At 41.2% G+C, this 25,026-nt stretch overlaps 1 protein-coding gene across 4 annotated transcripts in view; it reads right to left on the reverse strand.

Annotated features, from left to right (window-relative positions):
* Positions 1-25,026, reverse strand: part of DOCK1 (dedicator of cytokinesis 1) — a 284,156-nt gene that overhangs the window by 241,338 nt on the left and 17,792 nt on the right. For 3 of the 4 annotated variants that reach the window (XM_035547635.2, XM_035547637.2, XM_050712018.1), the window contains exons 2-13: positions 23,897-23,980; positions 18,440-18,480; positions 16,683-16,738; positions 15,110-15,206; positions 11,460-11,608; positions 8,217-8,352; positions 6,621-6,778; positions 5,963-6,044; positions 5,399-5,534; positions 4,903-4,975; positions 2,634-2,776; positions 225-350 (exon numbers count right to left, since the gene is read on the reverse strand). In XM_035547635.2, the coding sequence (XP_035403528.1) occupies positions 225-350; positions 2,634-2,776; positions 4,903-4,975; positions 5,399-5,534; positions 5,963-6,044; positions 6,621-6,778; positions 8,217-8,352; positions 11,460-11,608; positions 15,110-15,206; positions 16,683-16,738; positions 18,440-18,480; positions 23,897-23,980 (1,281 nt within the window). The remainder of the gene's footprint in view (positions 1-224; positions 351-2,633; positions 2,777-4,902; positions 4,976-5,398; positions 5,535-5,962; positions 6,045-6,620; positions 6,779-8,216; positions 8,353-11,459; positions 11,609-15,109; positions 15,207-16,682; positions 16,739-18,439; positions 18,481-23,896; positions 23,981-25,026) is intronic. The other variant, XM_035547636.2, reaches the window with a different exon arrangement.

A 25,026-nucleotide genomic window follows, 5' to 3' on the forward strand; every position in this document is an offset into this window, starting at 1 on the left:
GGTTATTACTTTAATCTGTTTCTGCAGCACATATGGCAGGTATACCTTTACCATCAAACTATTTATTTTAAGACAAGATCCTTCAATCAGGTCTTATTTCTAATACATGTCATACCCCAAATTCACATTTTTGGGGTTCTTTTTCCCCTAAATCTTCCATGCTTACAGATATGGAAAGAAGATCAAAATATAGCAAAGCAGAATTATTTCACACAACAGCTTACCAGGCATAATAATCTCAGGAAATCCCATTTTCCGAGCCACTGCTGTTGACCTATCCACTAGGTGTGGAAACTCTTTTCTGATCTGATGGATATCTCCTGGAAGAAGTTTCAAAGTCACCCACAAACCTGTTGTGTAAAAACCACAATTATTAAACTTGTGCTTTTTTTCTAGTTATTGAAGAAAATTATTTGTTTGTACATATTCTAAGAGGTAAGAAGATACATCAAGGTAACTGTTTATTACCTTACAAAAAATACATTAACACATTCGGAGAAACTCAAAATAGAACTCAAGCAGAAATATGAGTACAACACACTTATGTCCGATTTTATCAAGCTCTTTAGAAAACTAACATCTACACCTGGAAACTAGGTACTTTAAAAAAAATGGAGATCTGAGCAAGATAAGGATTTGTGCCTTTGCAGCGATACCGTCTAGAAGACACCTTGGCAGGGAGGAATTAGGGCACGTGTTCAGAAGCAGGTGTACGCAGCTTCTCAGGCACAGGCTTATAAAGCCAGAGATTTTAGTCATGACCTTCACTACAATGGGTCTTAATTCAGAAGAAAAACAGGTTAGCAGGGCCATAAAGCATCGACTGGAAGAAGAAAACCTTCGGTCAACAGCTGAATCCCCCGAGGCCTGCACTGCGGACACGCGGCAGGCCTGCAGTGCCCTTTACACGAAGCCGGAGTGAAATCAAATTCCTCCTCCTCGCGGCACTGTGAGAACGAGCCTTCTCTCATTTCAGGCTCTTCAGCCTCGCGCACACAGGGTCTTGTAAAAACACGGTTATTAAGCCATTAACAGAACTGCCTCAAGCTTTGAGCTCTCACAAGTTCTTTCTAACGAAATACTTATCTTCCACAGGAAGTGGCAAATTTTTCCATTCAGAGCAAAGTTAAATATTACACCCACCCAGTATCAGTACCCCAGTGAAGACAGCACCAACAGCTAACACATACCCTGAACTTCACCTCCGCCCCCCTATAATCTGGTTTCATTGCCCTGAACACACCGACTACAGCATCAGCTTTACTCGGTTGATATTTTTCTCCTCAGTAGTAAGAGGCACTAAAGCCAATGCTTGCCAACTAGCATCAGGCACTCTTGTTACAGGGGGAAAAAGAGACACTAAACTGAAAAAAATGAAGTCTTACACACTTGGTAAAGCGACTGGCAATTAAATTGAAGCATGAAATAATTACAGCAGCAATTTTCTAAAAAAAAATCCCAAAATTAAAATCTATGAAAAAAATACCCCAAAAACATTCATCTATAAAACAAATTGTGGGTTATCCTGTTACACACCCAATTAACTATGCATTCTTTTTGTATAGATTTGGCAGCTCGCTTTCTCTTCTACTAAAATCTCTTATAAATGGCAATGCTCTGACTTGTTGCCAAGGTCAGTTCTAGCAGCTGCTATTTCATCAAGCAGTAACGGTACCCACAGCGACTGGCTAAGCAGCAACTCCGTCCTTTCTGGTTTACTTGGGGGTGGAGGTTTGTCTTAGAGAAAGAATTTAAAATGAATCCGAGAAGCTGAAGTGAGTTTCCTCCTTTCTGATGCATGCTGGTCATAAGTGAAAATAACGGGAGGGAAATCAGATCTAAGTTTTCCTTTTTAGTTAAATGAGGAATTAAAAATAAATCAATTTTGAGTTTTACTTACTGTAATACATAATCTTTCCTGGGTCTATTGTTCAGATACCCTCTACAAATCCTACAGATACTCCAACATAACCTGTTAGCTGGGAGCTCTGCACAGGCCTGCCTAACAGTATGTTAATCCAGACCAAAAAGATCAAAGCCAGTACAGCGATAACAGAGCCACACAATTCATTTTTAACTGGTAGGCACGTTACAAAGTGGTGTGTACAGAAAAGGTAATCCAGTAAAGACAAAAGGCGACCAAAGGCGACAAAAGCAAGGCTGCCTCGTCCTGCAGCTGTCCTACCCCTTGCCAGATCCAGGAGAAATTCCCTGGTCATCCTGACGGGAAGCCAACTGCTGTGAGTGCAGCTGCAAAACAAGGAGAAGGAAGGCAAGGAAGGGACTATTCCTTCCTTCAGCACGAGGAGGGCAAAGTCCACAGCTCTGGGGCATGAGAGTCAACTTCCTGAAGCAGTTTCCAGCCCAGAAACACAGAGGTGTCCAAGTGATGGACACTGCAGAGAAAGCACTGAGTCTGTGGGATCGACGCTGAGGGGCAAAAGGCACAAGGCAGGAATAGGAGAATGAGCCTGAAGGAAGGGGAACAGTGCAAATATATTTTCTGGTACCAAAAAAAAATAGTGACAGTAATATTATGCACCCTTGATTCCAAACGTATAACAATCCCACGCTGCAAATCAAGCAATGAGCAGTTTTACATACACCAGCATACATAAAAGAGCAGTACGTACCCTGACCCTTGTGGTTAACTTCTTTAGCAGCAATCACTTTGTTTATAACAGTCTGAAGGAAATCATTCTCCCCTGCCACCCTGGGTGAAAAACGGGATGATATGTTCAGCTGCTTGTGTCGAATGGCGTCATCCAACGCTAGCCTGGAGGATGCACATGACGACCAACACCAGGAAACAAAGGGTCACAGAAAACCAGAAGTCACAGTAACAAGGGAACACAAAGATCATATCATAGTTGTGACAAAGAGTATTTATTAGTCAACGCAAGACAAAGGACAGGAAAGGTAACAAGAAAGACATAGGAGACCATTAATCAGAAGAACGCTGATCTACTGGAGAGAAGTACAGCAAACTCGCGGTGTTACTTCTTCCTTCAGGAACATGCATGCACAGCCCCCGCGACACTTCATTAGGATAGGAAGGATGTCTCCCACCTGAGAATCCCCTGTTAAGCAGTGAAAACCTACACAGGCAGTTTTTTTTTTTTTTTTTTTAAATGTAAGTATTTAGCCTGCAACACCTCCAGGGTCACTTTAGTGGCTCTATAAATGAAGCAGCAGTGCATACTGTCTGAGGGAAAAGCTGCTCTAAATCCAACAGAAATGGCATAGGACAAGAAAAGCAGATAATCCAAACATTCTGTTAAACTTGATGAATAAATGAAAAGATGAAAACTATAAATAAACACCAGCATTAAGTGTCATTTAAGTAATCTTGCCAAGTGCTTTTGACAGCCATTGTGTTGGTGGCTAGTGAATGAATACAAACAAACAAAGATATGAAAACAGAGTTGCATGTGGTACAACAGAAGCAAAGCATGGAATGAGAAGAAAAATGTGGCTCATATACAGCCTAAGTCTACATTAGAAATAATGACACCAGTATTCATTGCGTGCTTTCACATTATTCATGCTGTTTGGAATATACTTTTTCAGAAGAATGTTTTAATCTAGTGCAGCAAAAAAAAAGTCACATTGTACATCTTTTCAAATAGCTGATTTATATATACAGAAAAAAATAAATCAGTTTTAATGGAGCAGAAAACTAGATGTTCCATTAGCATCCACTTTGATACACAAAGATTCATTTTCATTGCATATTTCCACACTCACTAAAAGAAAGCTTGCTACTGTTTACCATACAATAAACATATCAAGAAAGCACTCTTCCCTAAAAATCTCTATTTCTCTTGAAAAATGGAATTCTGATTTTCACAATAACACCCTCTACACCACTCCATCGACGCAGTTACATACCAGTAAAACCATTTTAGACCTTCGGCATACATCCACTACCTGCAGCACCTTGCAATCCACTCTGTATGCCCACATCTTGAAACCACAAGGACTTCCTAATTTAGGTCTTTTTGCCAAAATAAAGTTAATTTGAGACTGCATTATTTCAAGCTCTTTGGGTTTTTGTTTTGTATTATTAGAAACCACCTGAATACCCATTAATCAAGGAATTTGGTTAACATGTTAATGTAACTATTTTTCACCACGTTGAACAAAAAAATAGAGTGCAACCATGACGCTAGCTTAGACTCAAGTGTGGAAATAGAAAGGTCTATATGTAGTTTTAGATGACTGAAACCAAGACCAGGTGCACGCAGCAAGCGGACTGGTCTTCTTTATTGCCTAGATCAACTAACATATGTGCAGCAGACAAATCTTGTTTAGCATCCAACCAAAATACTTCAGGTTTCTGGCAGAAGTCTCGCATGAAATAGCCGTAGTATGAGAAAGCATTCCAGAATGTATCAAGCCAGCTTTCAAATTCTCAACCTGTGTCATCTTTGTTTGTACAACAATTACTGTGGCCCCTGCCATGAAATTCTATCTGCTACCAAGAAAAAGATGTCTGTTATCACGAGCTCATTTCACAGAAGTCACCTGTCATGGATGCTGGAAATGCTGCTGGTCTTTTTTCAATCTTAGCAAGTTGAACCAGCAATGTAACCTTTTTAAGCATTTCACTTCTCAAACATTATAACCCTGACATGTTTAAACAAAAAGAAAACAAAACTGAGAATGCATGCCTTAAACTCATTAAAAATTTAAAAAAAGTTTCTAGTGCTATCACTATGATAAATAATGGGAAATTACTGAGAAGAAATGTTAAGTACTATTCAGGATAAACTATCAAACTGAAATAACTTCAGAATACCTACAGAAGGTTTCTTTCAATCAAAAGTTAAACTGCAACTTAAAAAAAATCAAATCATAATCCTTCATCTCTACTTATTCTTTAAACTATTCCCTACTTACGGCTGAAACGGTATGAAGTGCTGTTTGTCCTCATCATCAACTTTTCCATTAATTATGTCGGTAACATCCATTACTGAAAACGAAAACAAAGAACACTGAATTTAATGATCGACACAGGAAGAAGGGTTGCAAGGGGATACCCTGAGGGTCAGGAAACAGTGATTCAGCACAGGGATGGAGTTATCAACTGCACAGTTTCAGGATGTTCATACAGGAGAACAGCATCGTGTTTTAAATGAGCTTTGGCATCTCCAGCTCCATGCAAGTCCTGAAAGCTACTGTCAGTTCTATAATACAGGAATAAACCTGATTAAACCAAACAATTCTCAGTTTACAAAACACCCCAAGTGTTTCACACCCTCAGCTTTCTGTGCAACAATACAGAATATCCCGAGTTAGAAGGGACCCATAAGGATCGAGTCCAACCCCTGGCTCCACACAGGTCTACCCAAAAAATATGATGTGAAACATACAGACACAGCACACAAGAAGTTACCTGCTACTCCAAAGGGTCGCCGAAGCCCAGAGGTTAGTTTCCTCGTGTTGTTGTCCCTCAGTTCCATCCTGCCCACTCGCACAATCTGACAGACAAAACTGATTTTGTCTCTTTTCAGGTCTTTGCTGCCAAGGTCCTAGAAACATTAGTTTCGTTGGATTACTTTACAATAATGGAATTTCAAGCCCCATTTTAGTACGCAGAAGAACGTTTGTTGCTCAGAATTTGCCTCCGTCATTCTAGCCTATAGCACAAGAGCTAATTGTTCTCAGAATTGAAAGAATAATTGTAACAGGAGTTATAAGCCTTATCCTGACTTCTGCATGAATTAGTTCTTAGTAGGTCAAATCATTTCTAATAAGTTAAAACTTCAGAGAGCAACTTCAGCTTTAGCAAGGTGTTTAGAATTTTTCATGGCCACTTACGAGAAATGTCTCGTATGAGCCTTCACCAGCAGAGGTAACTCTGCTGATCACAAACAGCTTGTTATACTCCTGAGTTATTCACAAGACATGAGAGAAGCACCTTAAAATTTGCAGGCTGAACCAGCCCCCCAAGACTTACAGTGAACACTGCTCGGAGGTTATGCAATCTGTCTATGTCTTTGGGGAGTCCAGAGCTCGACCAGCGCACCAAATAGTTTTCACTGAAAGAACAATGTTTTGAAGACTTTTTTGTTTAAAGCGTCTTCCTTCAACATAAGGAATATAAAATCAACTTCAGAATTTACGGAAGTCTATCTTAAGCCCAATCTATCTATGCTAACCAAATTAATATTTACTTAGTAGACAGCTGCCATTTCCCTTTGCATGCATCATTTATGAACGAAAGCAACTCTTCAGCAACAAAGCGTAAGAATTTCTCTAAAGAAGCAGGGGATATAGAAATCTAGCTCTCAGATTGCTGTCAAAGCTGCTGTTAAGTGAGGACACAGCCTTGCAGGTGACCTTGTTCACATCTCCTTTAAGGCCTGCACTTGAGGAACTGAAGACACTGTGTGATAAGGAACAGCACAACCCTGCAAGGTACCCAGGGAGAAGGTCCCTTGCCAGATGCTGTGCTGAATACAACCATGAAGTGCTGCTGTATTACTTCCCAGATAACCCTGTCCTACACATTTCACAGAAATTTGACTATCATAAGCCCCCTCATCCTGCAGAACTACCTCACTACTCTAACTGAGGACACACAGATGAAGGAGCACACTCAGGAGTACACTAACCTGATAAATTTTGATTCCAGGGGATCATAGAGAGACATCAGGACTTCAGCATCTTCGCCTATTTTGCAGACTACATTTTTTAAATTTACAAATAACGCAAATGAAGGAGTGGCAGCAAACTTGGCTTGCCTGTTGATATCAATATTCTGTTTCTGAGACTGTAATTCAAGAACAGAAGAAAATTAACTTAGCCTAACAAATATCTAACCATTATGAACTTAAAGTCTTCCTAAAGCCTTAAAGACAGAAAAATATGGGTTATCTGTCAAGTGTCTACTCCCATTCTCTTTGTCTGTACTTGAATTTACAACAGACTGCATTTTTTGGATCCATCTTGAAGTGCCACAGCATAAGGAATTAAAAATAAAAAAAAGATGCGTTGATGCGTTCACATATTAAAAAAAAGGAAGCTGAGCAAATGGAAGAAAGAGCCTCAGATATACCTGAAAAAAAGAAACTCGTTCTTTTCTCTGTCTGCTGTGGCAGGTACAGAGCACCGAGACAGACAGGAGAGAGAACAGTTTCTACAGGTCACCCACCCCTCGTCCTTTAGCTCCTGTGAACTTCGCATGAAATGCTTCATCTAGGCTGAAGGGAGCAGCACACGTGGGACAAAAAGGAGATGGGAGGAAGGGCACTAGAAGCAGAGAGGCTCTTCCCATCGGCACTGGCACCACAGCAAAGCGCTCTGAACTCTCGTCCCACCCCAGGTCCTCTGCTGCGAGGACTTGGAGCTTCGGCACCAGTTTGCCAAGTCCCTGAACAGCAACTGATGCTCAACAGCAAGTTACAAGCCTCCTCTTAAAACACTGTGAGCAATGTGAAGACAAGACAGGACAGGATGTCTAGATGATGTCTACATAATTTCATATACTCTACCTTTTACAAAACGCAAAGCCAGGATATGACCACGGAAACTGGCTGAAGTGGGGACAAAGAAACAACTCTGGATGCAAAAATGCATTAGTTTCAATTTTGCTCCAATTACCATATTTCTGCAGCAAGTTTGTTGAGGGCTGCAAGTGTGTATATGCCCCTTACCACTCAGGAAGACACAGTAACTCGTTAAGCTGCACTGACACACTCATGAGCAACGTGCTCCGCTACCTCATGCTGCTGGGAAGACTCCTCACAATGGAAATGTTTTTCCTTTTAAAAATAAAAATTAGAATTGCAAAGAGGTTGCCTGTTCAAGTCTGAGAAAGTCTTTAAGTTTCCCCCTGTAATTCAACAAACAAATTTTCAGGATTGGCATACATAAATCCCACAAATATGAGGACACTGTTCTACGTGATTCTCAAAAATAAAACCTCATGAAAACCTAGCATGCAAGTTTGTTACAGCTGCATCTCTAAGGCAAGTCTAGCTGATTTACTGATACCTCTTAACTGTGATTTCTAATAATCCCTTTAAAGGGGAAAAAAACCACAAAAATTAAAAAGCCTACGACATGAGTTCTTACAAAACTTTTAAGCCTGATAACTCTGCATAAACATATCAAATTCTTCATTACCAATGCTAATAACAACAGTAATCTAGTTAAATTACAATTGCATGTTTCAAAGGGAAAAGCTACAGTTGCATGCTGCATCTTACTTTTTCCTCCAGCAGTCTCTCTTCAACTTGCTTGGAAGCTATTTCGTGTGCTCGAAAAAGGCTAATTGTGCTCGTCTGCTCCGGGTCCAAAATATTGCCGTCTTCATCTCTAACAACCAGATCTAAATCAAGGATTCTGAACGAAACCAAAACATGCTCGTGAGTTAACAATGCTCAAGTAAATGCTTAAAAAAACTCCTGCAAAGTGCTTATGGTTAAAGTCGTGTGCACCTGATGTATGGTAGAAATCATTAGTTGATCCGTGATAAAACCATTTAACACGTTACCAGCCCAGGAGATAATCACTCCTGGCTGGAAGTCACTTTTTCCCCACAGCACAGAAAGAACTGATGTAAGTTAAATAGCAGAACAGCTGGGGAAGCAATTTCTTAAAGAACTAAATTTGCAAGAGAAGTAAGTTGTCTGCTCCTCTGATTCATCTGACAGTTCGAACAAACACCATCTACATTCACGCCACATGCAAATTGGTCAGTTCATTGCTTCCCACTCCGTGTTCTCCGCCACAGCAGCATATTAATCATGGTTTAGCAGAAATCTACAAAAAACAAGGCAGAAGATGTTTCTCTTCATTTAAGGCAGCAGCCAGATTTCTGGCAGCAGGGTGTTAACATCCACGATTATCTTCTGCGGCGAGGAAGGCTTCTGCCATAATCAAGCCCAGTCTTAGGAAAGATTTTCTAACTTTTTCCATGTTACTGTAGCGCTGGCAGTGGAACCCAGGATAAAGAAACTTCCTGTCTAGGTTGACCTGTGCTTCTCTACCAATCTTCTCTTCTCACCTCCCCTTTAATACATACGGTCCCAAATATTATCATCGGCTAATCTGTAGTCACCCCTCATGAGAGAGCTGCTGTAACTTTGTCTTTGAAATGTTTGATCATTAAGCTTAAATCAAACTTGCAGAATTTGATAAGCCACCCAGAGGCTCATGGTTTATCAGAGTAAATCCCCTTTGGACATGACCCATAATCACTGCAAGAGAAGAGCATGAGCTGTGGATAGCTCCTTGCCCCCCCGACACGAGGGAAACCTGGAGGTTTGAAACACCGCCCTGAGCAGAGTCAATACAGAAAACCCTCTTAGTTGCACTGCAGTAACTCGAAGGTGGATGACCATCACTCACACAAGTCACGGTGTGCAGGCAGCAGCTCATTAAGAAACACCTCCTCAGCTCGACTCCGGAGCTGCACCTCACAAGTCCTCAGCATCCCCTGGCCCACCAAGCTCACAGACAAGCATCCTACTGAGAATGGGGCTTCACCACTGAAGCCAAGGAGAAAAGCAGCCCAAACCACGTTCCTTGGGACAGCAGTCGCGGCAGGGGATGCACCTACTGGTTACTTGTACCGTAACTGTACGGGCTGGGATGAACGAGAGCTGCGATCTTCCGCAGGAGACACCCAACCGGACCAGAGGAAAGCATAACTCTGGATCAGAGAACAACTAATCGCCTAGCGTCTACACACGAACGGGACAAGGATGTATGCACAGACTGTCAAACGAACAGAAGCAAACACTACTTTGGCATAATTTGTTTTATCCTTTAGCTTGAAAGCGATGCTCGGGAGAAAGAAAAATGACATTTTTCCTTAAACGTCCCAGTTACAGATTTCTGCAACCGAACAAGAAACATGTTTTCCCAACAAAATTATCTGACCCAGTTTCAGACGAGCAACATAAACACAGCTTCATAAGACTACTTTTACTTCCTCGGTTATTTCGACAACACGCAATAAAATTGTCATCTTTATTTATAGGAAGATCTTACTTACAAATCAGCCTTTCACAAAACAGGAAAAGTTAGGATATGATTAGATCAGAAAACATTTATAAAACGCATAATGAATTCTTTCTGTCCAGATATCGAAATCATCGCTCGTGCTTATTTTAGACAGAAGCGAATATATGACTACATTACGAAACATATGGGATCCTTGCAGTTGTGGGGATTCACTCAGAAGTTCGAATGCGCTCCCCTCCTGTACTCTGCAGAGAACGTTCTGATCACTTAATTAGTCCATCAGCACATTACGAATATAAAGCCTAGCACAAGATGTTCTATTGTATTTGAATAGTGAGCATCTGGAGGTTATTCAGAGTAACTTTAACCATCTCCTTAGACAGATGGTAAAATACAGTAGCCGAACAAATAATATCAACAACATCTGGTTAATTGTCTACTGGGGTACAACAGCCCGTATCTTGGATTATACATGCTAAATTACTGACTGAATGGGGTTATTGACTTTTTTTGAATTGTGGCTTTTGCTGATAAAGTGCACAAACAGGAATACTGCAAGTTTGACAGCTCTTAAGGAATAAAGTACAAATAGCTGAAACCTGGTGAGTTATTTCCATCACAAGGGATTTAAAGACTGGTTTGCCAAATAGTTTTTCAGTCCCCAGTGCACAGTACTACGATGCTCTCTCAGTATTCAAAATATTCCCTCAAATGTTTTCCTGATTTAAGAGGAAGGTATGATTTCTCATTTTTCAATCAAAAGGGAAACTGTATGGACAACTTGCATCCTACCACCTGTATTTAAAAAAAAAATAATTGCTTTGATCCTGATCACTGTTTGGAAGTTACTCTATAATTAAAAATGAATTCAACAGAATTACTAACATACCTGACTTCTGCAACTTATTCTGATGTCATATCTTTATTTTTAATTTTTTTTTTCACAATTTTCATTTCACTTCTGTTTTTTAAATCTGTTAATCTTTTGGTACAAGCCACTTACTATATAAAGAGAGCAACAATGAGCTAAACTATGCTTCTGAGCCAAATCCTTCAACATCACATTACAGCATAAGTGACTTCAGGGCACACACAGCTGGTGGCACTGAGAAGGCAACAACTGTTTATGCTGCACCAGCAAACAGAGTTTAAATGACATCTTGAACAGAGGCACTACTTGCACTTTTTAACTGATCTTAAAAAAAAGGTCACAACTTCATACTAATATAAAATTTCTAGTGTCATGAAGCGTTCTGTATTGATTCTACTTTAATATAATATATAATAAATTCTATACTAAAAAGATGCTATATCAACTTCATTCTTTATCACGGTTTAACAGGACTTTTAATATACTACTATTACATTTGCATAAACACAGGAATAAAAGAATCCCGTAAGACATCATTGACAGCTAAGGTATAATATACAAAGCTGATCTGCTTTTCATCACAAACACTTGGAAAATATTGTTCACAAACCTGTTTCCATAATCAATCTTTGCAGTCACTTTCTTTTTCAGTTCTTTGAGCTCATCTTGGGGTAGAGTCCCAGAGAGTATTTGAGATCTCCACTCGATAAGATCATATATCATGTGGCGTACACTCCGAAACATTTCCCTGTTATCTTGCTGTTTGGAGGGGCAAAAAATGGGTAGAAGTTAGTTTTGAAACATACTGAACATCTTTTAAATGCATGTAATAAATTACTGTTATAAAATATGCATTTTAAAGGGTACATGGGAAACAGGCATTGAATGCAAAGATCTCTTCTTGGTTCATATAGTACCTTCTGTTAGTGACTCTCTATACCAAGTAGAACAGAACTAAAACGAGTGAATTGTAATAACAAGAGGTTCGGGTTCTGCAGTACTCCTTGTGCAACACGTTAGAGAATCCTTTTCTCGCCCACCAACCCTACGAAGTTAAATCTTCCAAATAATATTTTACAGTTCCTCAGTGAGCAAAGCCAACCAAATCTGTACCTTGCGAGTGCACAGATAACATCTGAACGAAAGCAGAAAACCAGGAAAGCCCAAAGCCTTATAGAAAAGTTAAATACCTTCATTGGTTATAACGACTGGAACTATGGATATTAAGGAGTGCACAACGGCATGTGCAAACTTTCCTTGGCAATACACAGCCAAGCGAGAACATAGGAAGATAAAGTTTCATACTGAAAATACCCTTTTCCAGATCATTTTATACTCAGAGATTAAAGAACATATCTTCAACCACAAAACAAAATTTGACATTGGTCTGAACAGTGCAAACAAACAATACTATGCACAAAGTTACAGCACAATGGCCTATCTTTATTGTGAAAGTCAACGTCAAGAAAAGGACAATTCTAAGGCTCTGAATGCTTTGACCTTACCCAGAAACAATCTTCATAACCCTCAAAATCTAGCTAAGCCATTAGCTCAATACACTTTTAAGAATACACCTTTCTAAACACCCTACAACACCATATTATTTAGCCTACGCACAGCTATCCTTCATTCAGACTATACCCAGGCGTTATTTGAGTGAAAGTAACTAGAATTAAATAATTAAAGTTGAAACACTCTGCTACCTATGAAAGACAACAAGAAATTGCAGGTGCAGGAAAAGAATATGACTCCAAGACTCAGGGGGAAAAAAGTATCTAACTGTGAAACGTGAAGACGTCAGTCTGTTCTGATTATCAGAAAGCTGACTTGATTATAGTGTGAGAACCTTCACAGAGAGAAAATACCGGTTATTAAAAGCTCTTTAATGTAGCAGAGAGAGACGCAACAGGCTCCTGTAGCTGGAAGCTAAATGCAGACAAATTCAAATGAGAAAAAGGTTCATGATTTTCAGTGCTGCAGGCAATCAAACTACTAAGACGAACAACATGCCACCTCCTCCACTATCTGCAAATCAGAACTGAAAGCCTATTCAGTATTCAAAAACACAAATTGTGGACTGAATAAAGGGATAGCCATGGTCATTTAGCGACTTTTGATATGCAAAATGTGGACAACACGGAAGATCCTTCTAGCCTGTAAACTGGCCAGTTTGACCTCCAGCCAACCAAAACCAAAACCCCTTGAACCTCTCATTGGCATTTGACTGTATACAGCTAATCTGACAACTACACTTGAGATACAAATGATGACACAAAACTCACCCAATGATGTACCTACTCAAACTACAGCTGTGTCTGGGACTGGAACCCTTTCTGCCAGTGAACTGAGGCCACTGGCAGCATCCAATTTGCTTGCTCCTGAATTCAGAGCTCTTAGAGAAGCATTGCAGCATTCCGCAACTGCTCACGTCTTCACAGAAGTAAATACATGACCACGGAGATGGTACACATGAGCACTTAGAACAAGTGATTCCCTCATTAGGAAAACTTTAGAACTTCCTCAACCCAGTCTTTGCTGGTTCTGGAAGCGGTGTTTCTCTGGCATGAAGCAGTACCAGGTTACATATTAGGATAACCACACACACAAAAAGAGACATCAGGGCCAAAACGTAATCTGCACTGTCTTCAGTAACATGCAGCAGTGGAACCACAGGTAAATACTAACACAGGTTTCACCATCCGGCCAACATACTGTTTACCAAACAGTTGGATCTAGTGACATTTTAATTTTCTCTGTTCTATATTCACATTAATTACTGAAAAAAAAGAAAAGTCTCTCTCAAATGCTCTTACCTTGTGTCTCTCAGCTCCTCCCTGTGTCCACTGCAGACTGTTCCTCCTATTTCACTCCTGCCCATTTATTTCTTCCCTGATCCTCAACACTTTATCTCCCTAGTTTCACGTCACATTAGAACTCTTTGCATATAATGTTTCTCTTCATATAGTGTATTGTCCTTCATCTCATCTACTGCAACACAAGACCACTTCCAGCACACTATTTTTAACCTTAACTTTTACTTTCGTGGGTATGATTCAAACCAACTTAAATCTATAGGACACTTTTGATTAGCTGCAATGGGTTTTGGGTCAGCTGCTCAGAAATTCTGGTTTCTGTCTACCCTCAAATAACCTTTAACAGTAAACTAAGTATAAACTAGGAAATAAGAAATTTCTCATTTCTTGCCATCTCCGGTTTTTCTGTATTAAGAGCAATAGTCCTTAGTAGTAGCTCGTGGTCTCAGTAACGTTATAATATTCGCTCCTCATTATACAGCTTCTACTTTTATGATTGAAGATTTCAAGCATATAAGGAACATTATAAGGAACAGATATTCTCCATTAAACCAGACTTTAAATGCAACACTTCAATGTTCATATTATTTCATGATAGTGACCTTACACAATCAGAGCATGAGAAGTCAGAACTAGGGTACCTTACCTTCAACAATATGATGTTGGTCTACAGTTGAACCACTTTTTTCACGTTTATGTGGAACACTTACACCTTACTTATGAGTGCTTTTATCTGTGCAGTTTCATAGCTACTGTATTTTTCTATTAACCCATCTGAGAAATTCAGAATGCTTATTGCTATAAATTCCTAGGAGTATGTTCTGTGTTTAGAACTTAAAACATATAAAAAATACTAATTTAAAGCATGTAATTTAAGGTCAATATATGTAAAGCAATCAATCAACTTCAAGTGCAAGAACAATGACATGTAAGAGAACTGCAAGGATGAATCTTCAAAGGTAGAGGTTTATACCCACGAATTTGACATCAAATAGTCAAATTTCTCATAAAGATTAACAGCCTTAAAAACTGCCCTCAGAACAATTTCCTCCATTTCTTTACTGCAATTGTCTGCAGATTTGGAAAAATCTGATCTATTATCTCAAGAAGTTGGTGTATTCTGGATAATACCACTTCATAAAAAAGGATTTTGTCTAGTCAGTCATAACTGCTCAACAAATTACTGCTGTATCAAGGTACCACTCTAAAAACCTGATTCTGCCAAGAAATACAGTGTTCTAGAAAATATTCAAGTAAACACTACTGAGATTTGTGCCTTAACACAGATGATGCTGAAGACTGTTTGAACATTAAACAGCCTTCAGAAACAGTAGGAGAAGGGGAAATCCATTAACAGTTTCCTCACTCTTCTTAATGTACCTTTCATAGCATTACTTTTTTCACAAACCATGGAGTATTGTACCCGTTTAATGGAATTGGTACTTACAACGTATAACTGCCGCCATATTATAGACCACTCCCGGAGCGTTGTGGTAACCTCCTGAATCAGCGGGAGCTCATTGGGTATAACTGTTTCGTGTTGTCTTAAAAAGACGAGAAACAAGTCAGAGTTAAGTAATAGCTTGGGGTAAGACAGCAGAGTCATTTCTGGGAAGGAACCGGTCATTTCCAAAACCAATTCAGCAATGACAGATTAAAAATAACACCACTACATATTCGTAAGTTAGCAAAAAATCTATCATCACGTACAGGAGAAGCAGTGCACGCCACTACCGTCGTGTGACATAGAAGATATATTTGTAAAGGATATATATAAAAGGGTTGAGACTATGCTACTGAGCTCACCATTTTTTTCCCCACTTGTTTCTACAGTCAAAAAACACCGATACATACCTCACCATACCATTTGCTACTGAGATACTCATTTTACATGAAGCAACCAAGATATAAGCCAGATGTACAGCATGCACAACGCCACAGTGCCTAATTGATTTTCAAAACTATTGGTCTTACAGAGAAAATGAAGCATGCAGGTCGTTACCATTAAGTTTCTGTATGGCTTTTTTTAAAATTGTGCCATCCAAGGATGAAACAACAGCTAGGTCTTTTAATATTTCAGAAGTGGGGTACTCAAAAGTAGTTTTGTAATCAGCAAGAAAGATGTCATTATGCAGCAATCATATGATTAGCAGTTTTATCATTTACATATTTAATAGCGTATAAAAATAAATCAGGCACAAAGGAATACAGTATTTTAATCCTGTTACAGTACATTTCATACCTGGCTAATTATTTATTAACGTCACTTTTTTTCTGATTTTCTACTTTTTTCTTAAGAAGTATCTTTTACACCGATTTTTTGAACTTTTATATCCATGTCCAGCAACGCTGATTTGACATATAAGGATCCAAGCTTTTACATCTGTTAAAGCCCCGACTACTCATAGCCTCACGCATCAGGCAGGGGAGCTGGAGATCAGAAGACAACCACCCCTCACTGGAAGGCAGCGCTTCGGCAGAGCTTCTCTGCAAGGTAGGAAACGATGCCTGGGTAACAGCTGTCAGTGAGGGGTCCAGCCCACAAGATTTAATGAAGGGGGAATTAAGCGACTTAAACTTCATCTGCATAAAAAGGAAGGTATCTCGTAGCAAAGCCCTCTTTTAGCAGACCAGGCAGAATTATTAAAACTCAAGGGTTAGAAGATAAAGTTGGGAAAAGTGAAATCTGAACTAAAATGGAGATGGGCTGGATCAAGTTCATCTAAGTAGCTACGAATCGAGGGACTAATAAAACCTACAAAGCGAATTGGTAAATTATCTGTTCTTCCGAAGCTCTTCATCACTGCAGAGCAGCTCAGCTCCATGAAGCTGCAGCTAAGCTGGGCGCAGCACCGACAGCGGACCCCTGAGCCTAAGGTGAGCTGCTTGTCAAACACACACAGCACTGGCATAAGCTCTGTAACTAACTGGAAACAAGTACAAGTTATCTGATAAAGCACTGAAATTGTATCCATACAAATAGGAAAATGGATTTTCGTGATTTTTCAAATGAAACTCACCCTTTTCCTTCAACTATTGCTTCCTTAAGGTGAATATAGGAGGCAGGAAATATGCCCTTTGAGAGGGAGAGAAAGAAGTTATTTAAAGTAGCCAGGTGCAGATAACATATCTATTCCCTACCAACCCACCAAGATACATTGCCAGGTCTGCACAGAGCTGTTCACATCCTCTTAAGAATCAGATTTTTTTTTTTTAAAGTATATTTAAACATTACATTGCATGCCCTTTCAAGAAGGTGTTACTGCATCCTCGACAAGGAGAGACTCCACCACACTGAAATCAGCAGAGCTGGCCTGTTCTAAGTGATCATATACAAATTAGGACAGACTTGCTTTTGAGAGTGTTAAAGACTCCAAACAAATTATTTGATAATAAATGTATTCTAAAATGACATTCCACCCATAATTCAGGTCTTGCCATTTGCTCTTCCTCAGGTCTAACCAAGCTTTCTTCTCCTGCTGTAAGGCATTGCTTCTGTTCCCCACGTGTTTTCTCCAAGGTTTATGGGCTCCCAGTTAAAACAAATATGGGTTGAGAGCATGCATTACACTGGGCTGCCTGGCTCATTTGGGGTGACGCAAATAGGGACATGTGGACATGCAGAACACAGTCATCCTGTGTTGCAACCACTAGTTCACAAGCTTTGTATCACGTACCATCTTCTATCATCAACCTATGATTAGCATTACAAGCCAAAAACCTCTTCAACAGACAGTACAGTCATTTTAATGGTTGCAACTCAATATAATATCACAAAATCAGTTTGTTTTTAAAAAAGTTACTACATTTAGTTTCAGTTGGACAAATTCAGCAACACCTGGAATTAATTTAAGCTAAGAGGAATGCATAATTTCTGCTTAGGCTGAACAAGGCGTGCTCATGAAATATGGTTTGTAAGAAATTTATTTTGATATTTTCTTTTTTTTGGAGATGCGCTAGAGTAGAAAAAACATAGAACAGGCCTGGTTAGGAAATGGGTGGGATGAACCACAGAACTAACTCTGTACTTTCAGACATGCAGGAACAACTTAAAACATCCCTCTGTATGCAAACATGAAAATTTTGTGTTTTAATTTAAAATTAAAAAGAAAAAAAGAAAAGTTGTGCAACTCTGATTAATTGCTGCCATAACGTAAAGTTAAAAAAGTAAAATAAAGAAAAAACATTGCAAGCAGCACTTGTGCTGTTTCCTTCACTATTTCAGGAACGCTGCTATAAACAGCAGCCCTTTACGCACACTTTGAAGCCTACCAACTAGGCAAAATTGCACAGCAGAAGATTACTGCCCCTCTCATGGAGAATGACTGAAAATCACAACGTGGATCTCATCGCTTCCCAAGACGAAATTGCATTTCACAAGCAATATATTGTTTAGCAGATAGCGGAGCAAACTGTCAGCCTTTAAGCAGATCAGCTAGGCTGTGAAGTTCTTCACTTTTTACAAGGGCAGAGGCTTTGGCACACAAGTTACTGCAGAACAGAGCTGATACACACCCAGCCAGCCAGAGTAACCGTGCGTACATCCACCCTTACATTGCAAAGAACAGATATTCAAGTCAGTTTTCAGGCCTCGCTGCAGTTAAGTTCCAGTTAATTAGACAAAAATCACATTCAGCGCTGGCTGGCAGCGCACCCAGTTCAGGTCAGTGGAGACACGCTGGGTTGTTACGATGCAGTAACACAACGTGCCCGAGAGCTCGGCTCTAGCACACTGCCAGCGACACCACACAGCCCCGTCCGCTCGGGCAGCACTCACCTTCTTGGATTTCTTCCTTAGCGTATAGCCTCTGTACCAACCTAGGAGGAAAAAAGGAGAAAGTGTTGAAGCATTTATTCACGTGGCCCAACAACTGCTCCTTCCCAGCCCAACAACCCCGTGCCTTGTGTTGCAAACGTGCTTCATCCCCCACCGACACACTCCTGAAGCTCAGTTCTCTACAGAATTCACATCCTGGCTACAACAAAGCCTCCTCTGAAAGCTATAAAATCCGAGTGATGGTAAACAAAGTGACGGAGAACGCTGCATGACAGAGGTGGTATTTTACGTGATGTGTTTAACTGTGATGCATTTTGTTTCAATCGGTAATTTACCAACATAAATAAAACCAACTTAAGAGCATTAACTTTACAGGTACATACAGTTCACCTAGTTTGAATTTAAAACCTATTTAAATTCATCAAATGCAAGTTCTCAAATGCAGATTAGCCATTTGTCACCTCATCAGAAAACCAGAATAATTTGGGATTTACAGTTCACAAATCAAAACACAAAAGCAGGCAAAGGCTCTGATGGAGTTTGTAAAAAATAAAAACACGACGAAGTGTCAGAACAGCTTCATAAAAACAACTAGAAATAACAATCAGAGCCTAGGAACAGGTAATTCACAGGGGGAAAGGGGGCTGTGGGTCTGAAGTTACTTGCACATTGCTCCAGGGCATCCCGGTGGAGACTCGCTCTGCACAGCATCAGCACTAGGACCCCAACCACTGATCCTCAAAGCACCCAAACACTTCAAAAAAAAAAAAAAAAAACTTTACCAGTAATTGTTCAGGGGTCACACAGCATCAGGAAGCGCAGTGTTTGTGAGGACAAGCTCTCAGATGGCTGTGGGAAGCGCTGTGTTCGGAGGGCTTTGCCTTTAACGGCTGCACAGCACACGCTTGCTGGCGCAAGGAGCTCTGTGGCCCCAGCCCAGGGCAAGGCAGGGAACACCCGATGTACGGGACTGCTCGGGCACAAACACCCGACACAAGGGACTGCTCAGCCCAGGCAAGCTCTGCCGTCGTCAAAGGCAGGTGGGAAACTGGAAGGCAGCGTCTCGTAAACCTGCATTTGGGCACCCTGTATTTCCATTTGCCACGGCTCACTCTCCTGCTGGCCATCGTGGGGTGAGAAGCGAGCTGCGCTCTGAGATTTGGGGAGATCTTACCTGGGGTCAGGAGGCACAGATTGCCTCAACTCACTTGGGTTTTGTCGAGCACATGCATGCACGGCCTGCTGATCAGCACGGGTGGCAATCAAGAGCTGGGAGAACACTACAGCCCCACTCCTGATAATAACTAGGGCAAGAAGAAAATTCCAGGTAGATAGCACCTGCTGATAGATTCATTAATATCCACCCTGCGACTAGGAGTACAAACTGAAGTCTCAAGCACACGGGATTTTTCAGTCTGCTCTCCAGTGGTAAAGGGGAAAACAGGTCGGGTGCAAGGAGGACAAAGCATTTCTGCTGGTGCTGGCTGAAGGGGCAGAGACCTGCAGACTGCAGTCCTACTAAAGCATTAAATCAGCTCAGTTTTACATGAACAAGCCCAAATTTTGAAGCCATGGGGTCTAACCTGATGAACACCACGACTGTTCACAGGCACCATCACACGTTCTTCAGCTCCACGCTCACGTGGGGTCTCTGCCACCTCCTTTCCCACCCCACACCTCTCCTGACCGAGGACACCGCGCTGCGCCCACGGGTTACAAAGCGAAGCCAGCTCCTCTCCGCAGAGCCTCCGCAGGAACAGCTACCAGAGACGGCAGGTGAAGCAGCAGGAACCTGCCTCGGAGAACTGGTTAGGCTCTGGTGTAACAAAGAGGTCCTCGAGCTGCCGGGCAAGTCCAACCAGGCCCGTCCTGCGCTGGCGGGCACCACCCAAACGATCTCCATGCTGGCTCCAGGCCTGCAACCCGTTTGCCATGCCCGCCTGGCCAAGGGAGCCGAGCTCCCTGCTTCAGCTGAAAGCACTGGGCCACACCACTAACACCTGCCAGAGCGATGTAGTTTAAATCCAGGGGCGATGGTGAAGTCATCTCCAACCAATGTCCCCAAACACGCGGCCTGTTCACTTTCACAGCTCTCCATCCACTAAAAAATAAGTTCTCCACATGCAGACAAGCACTCCAAAAGCCACCAGGTCCCCCACAGACATGAAATAAAGGAATTAAAGTCACAGAATTGCTACTTTTCTTCAAACTGCAGCAAATGCATTTATTGTCAGACCCTGGCCAAGAAGGGGAAGACCGAGTAGAGCAGCACTGCTGGGGCAGGCCCACCCAGCCGCCACACCAAACGCAGCACAGGATGCAGGCAGGAGTGTGTGCCCGGGTGTCAGGGACGCTAAGAAGGTGTCCCTGCCCATGGCCCTGCCTAATTTTAGTCCCTGATAACCTCATTTTTTCTGGAGGCCAAAAAAAAAAACAACTAGAGAGCAAAGAGAGCAAACATCTGATGTCAGACACTTCAGTGAAGTACCCAGCAAACAACTGCAAACCCTCCTCGCTTTATTTACTGCCAATTTGGTTTCAGACAAAACGCCAGCAAGAGGAGAACAGGCTGATGCTATTAATACTTTCGAAAGCAACCTGGGCTTTTAAGTGGCTTCGTTATGTGTTACAGGGTTTCCAGCCTCTCCTTTAAAAAGATCACAGGATTTAATGGCTGGAAATGCCCGGCCAAGTAAATGCCCAACTAAGAAATGAAGCGTCTGTCTCTGCTAAAGCTGTAAAGGCACAGGAAGGGAAAAATTTGGCAGGTTCTGTTGTTTCTCTTGAATGATGCACCTATTTACTACGCAGTTCACTAGATAAAGTATTAACTGCATTAAAAAAAATGCTGCAATCAGCACCAAAGTGTTCTCAAAGTATCAGGAGTAATTCCGTTGAAAATACCTCTTTTGGAAGCCACGCTTCCTTTCCATAGCAGCTCTAGAAATGAACTGCTGCTCAAAGGTACACACGGAGTTTTGAGGCTTATTTACTGTTACACTTAATAGCCATTCACCTTAATAAATCACATTTATCGGTCATATGTTCATTTTGCCTATTCCACCAAAGAAACAGAATTAAAACAAAGATCAGGCCAGAGTTAATTCAGAACATGGCAAATATTTGTTTTGGGACATCTGCTACGGAAAACAATCCTTCTCTTGCCACATGAAAGCTATTTATGAAGTCACACGGCTTTGCTGTCTGCCTTTTCCTGTAAGGTTCGCATTAAAAAGTGTGAGAGGAAGTTTTCTAATTGAAAAATAAATTCCTCTGCAATTCCACCTGAAAGAAAAACATTAATTTCACTTTCAAGATCAATTATTCTCTCCCTGTTAGTATGAGGAATGAGCTCCCTCTTTTCTTTGGTTCCTGGAAGAGCAGAGGCATTGAGATTTAACAATGAGTGCGCACATTCATTACCAATATCTTAACATCGATAAAAATCCGGGCTGTCTGCAACAAGCCTCGATCTTTGCAGAATCAGCACATGAAGATATTTGTACAAACCGCTTCTGCATTTCAGAGAAAAAGATGTTTTCTTTGATTAAATTTTAAAACATGAAAGCGTTTCGGTAACAAATTCCAAAGCTCTACATTTTCACATTGATCACAGAACCTCAGAATGGCCACGGTTGGAAGGGACATCTGAAGACCATCTAGTCCTCTAAGCAGCACTTTCAGGAGGTATCAGCCACGTTCCTGCTAGCAATCTGTCCCCCTGGGATCCTATAGAAGCCCTAGACATTGCCCAGGAGACCCAGCCCTCATCTTCTCACACCTTCTGTCTGGTGAGAGCAGACCAATTGTGCTAAGATTTATCATTAGCACTTCATTGTGACAAAGAGGATTTGGAGAAGCAGCCAACTACAAGCCCAGGGGACGAAGACATCCCCTGACTTGAAGGGCTCGGTGACAGGGTGCCCCCACAGCCCACCAGGGCACCAAGCAGCTGCGACCACCAAGACACCTGCGGGGAAAGCTGCACACATTGTGGGAAGAGAAACCTAGAGATCAAAAAGCTGAAATAATTACCCGATAATGACAGCTCTGTGGGGAGAGGTAACAATTACAGCACCTCGTTTCCCATCACAGCAGGTAAGTAATGAGTAACTGTTGTATAAAACGTTTGGAAGAACATTGATTTATTTGCATTTCTTTTAACGTAAACTCATCCCATGTGCCCAAAGCCGAACAACCATGAGCTGAGACCACAAAGGTCTTTCTGTTATTGAAGTCTAAGGGAAAAAGCGAGTCATCCCCACCATCCCATTAAGTTAGCAGCAGCCATGGTTTCACATGCCCTAGTCGGGATTCAAAGTTTCTCCCACATTCATCAAATAAACCCATTTATTTATATATAAAAATATAAAGCTGCATAATATTTAAATAATTCCATTTGCATTTACTTTTTTGCATTAAAAGATCATTAAATCATGTAATATCAGATGATGGCAAGATTACTTTGCGTAGTCAAACTTGCCATTACAGTGGCAAGCTGAACCCTGTAAGGAAATGCCAACCAAAGAGCAACAAGAAAATTAACTTGCACATAGCGATGAATAAAGCTCGTTACTTCTGTTGAAATAACATCGGTTTAGTAAATGTAACGATGAAAAAAACTCTATTAAGCCAATATCTAAAACAAATTTATCACACAGATGTACCAAAAGATCAGTGTCACCAAAACAAAACAAGTTGCATTCATACATTAAAGCAACTCACACAATACAAAAATTGTTACAGTATTTTCAACATAGACAGCTTAGTTAAATGTTACTTGTACCTTTCCAAGCTGCAGCATGCCTTAAAGTCAAGGATATAATAACAGAGCTGTACTTTACTTGGCTCACTACTGGATCAAGCAAAAGCAGAAAAGTGTTATGACATTTTCACATTCTGGTGATTATCAAACTCAGCATTCACATTCCCTTTTATATGGATCAAGGAGGAAAGATTTTGGTAAATGTAACACTTCCGCAGCTTTAATATCAAAGCAAGCAAAGCATCTGAAAAGCCTGAAGTCAGTCTGTGGCACTGTAACACACGTATCCATCATAAGAGAGACATAAATAATTTAGGACCCAGGTGACTTTCAAATTCAGATTAAACTTCTTTTAGCAGCAGGCTCCTTTGCATTACCCAAGGGTATCCCAAAAACATCTATCATTTCTCTAAACGTAGGATAGATACTGCAATCGATCCATACAAATAAAGCCGTGAGAACATCCATCTTTCATAGAAAAGGAAATGGGTATTCACCAGGTATCGACCACACGCTTCTTCGTTCACATCTAGCATTGGTTAATTCTGGGCTCTTTAAAAATAATGTGTTTTGTCCTTTAGCAAGAAAGCAAGCAATTCATCACCTGATAATATGGAACGATAAAGTCACCAGCAGAAAAGCAATGAAATTGTAAGAGCAATGGTTTTAAAATGCAAGCTTTGCAGGCTTACCTTCATATGTTTCTAGTATGTGCACAGTGTCGCCGATCTGTAGGGAAAGTTCGTCTGGTCCCCTGGCGTCATAGTTATAAAGGGCTGGACAGAGAAAACACTGCTATTAGCACGTGCAAGACAACAGCTTTCAAGATGTTTATTTCTCCACACAAATGATTTTATGATGCATTATTGCCACGTTCAATCTTTCTGTACAGCTTCGGCCACATTTGGTCAAGTTCTTCATTTCACTAATATCTCAAGAGCAAGTCTAAAAAGCCACATGTCCACTTTTTAAAGATAGTCTCAATCTATTTATACAGCTTTGTTTCTCCGTAACAATACTTTCAATTAATTTCTTGTTGGACTTGTCTGTTTCCAGCACTTTGTGTCAATCTGATGCAATTCTGCAATAACCCGCACTGTCTTTCACTGGCTGCTCAGCACACAGCAAACCTATAAAACGTCTTCAGAAAACCCCAATTTACACCGCTGTATCAAAGAATGATTTCCTCAATCGTTCATAAACTTACTGCATGAATAGTGTATTTAAAAACAACACGACCCATTCTGGGACTCCGTGATTTCAGAAATCCCAAGCACCAGGGGCAGCCCCATCGATCTGTGTCGCTGGTGGGAGCAGCCAGTCACCCCCCCTCGTTTCATAGCACTGACATCGGGTCATACTAAGTCATCTCAAAGCTTTCTGCCATCCCTCAGCCAGCCAGTTCCTTCTTGTTCCACATTAGTTTCCAGGGACACGATCTGTGCGCAGATCAGGTGCTCCAGGTACTCTCTGGGATGTTAAGAAGAGAAAGCCCCGGACACACTCCATGGGTAACAGAGCAGCCTCCCCACCTGCAGGAAATCTTCACAGCTCTTTAGCCCCGCAGAGTTCACAGGACACCAGCTACACGTGCCGTGCTCATTACAGGTCACAAAGCACTTCCAGAAAAAACCTCCAGCTGAACACCTACAGCACGAGGCCAAAAGGCACGCTTACACAGCGACCTGCCACCAGCCCCAGGCGCATCCCCGCTCACCACAGCAATGTCCTCCAGCACTCAAGCGAGCCCAAGGAGCAGGCCAGGCCTGCCCCAGGAGGGCCAGCCCCTGAAGTTCCACCTACAAAAACTGGTAACTGGTGA

This window comes from Cygnus atratus, chromosome 7, assembly GCF_013377495.2.
Source record: "Cygnus atratus isolate AKBS03 ecotype Queensland, Australia chromosome 7, CAtr_DNAZoo_HiC_assembly, whole genome shotgun sequence".
NCBI classification, from domain to species: Eukaryota; Metazoa; Chordata; class Aves; order Anseriformes; family Anatidae; genus Cygnus; species Cygnus atratus.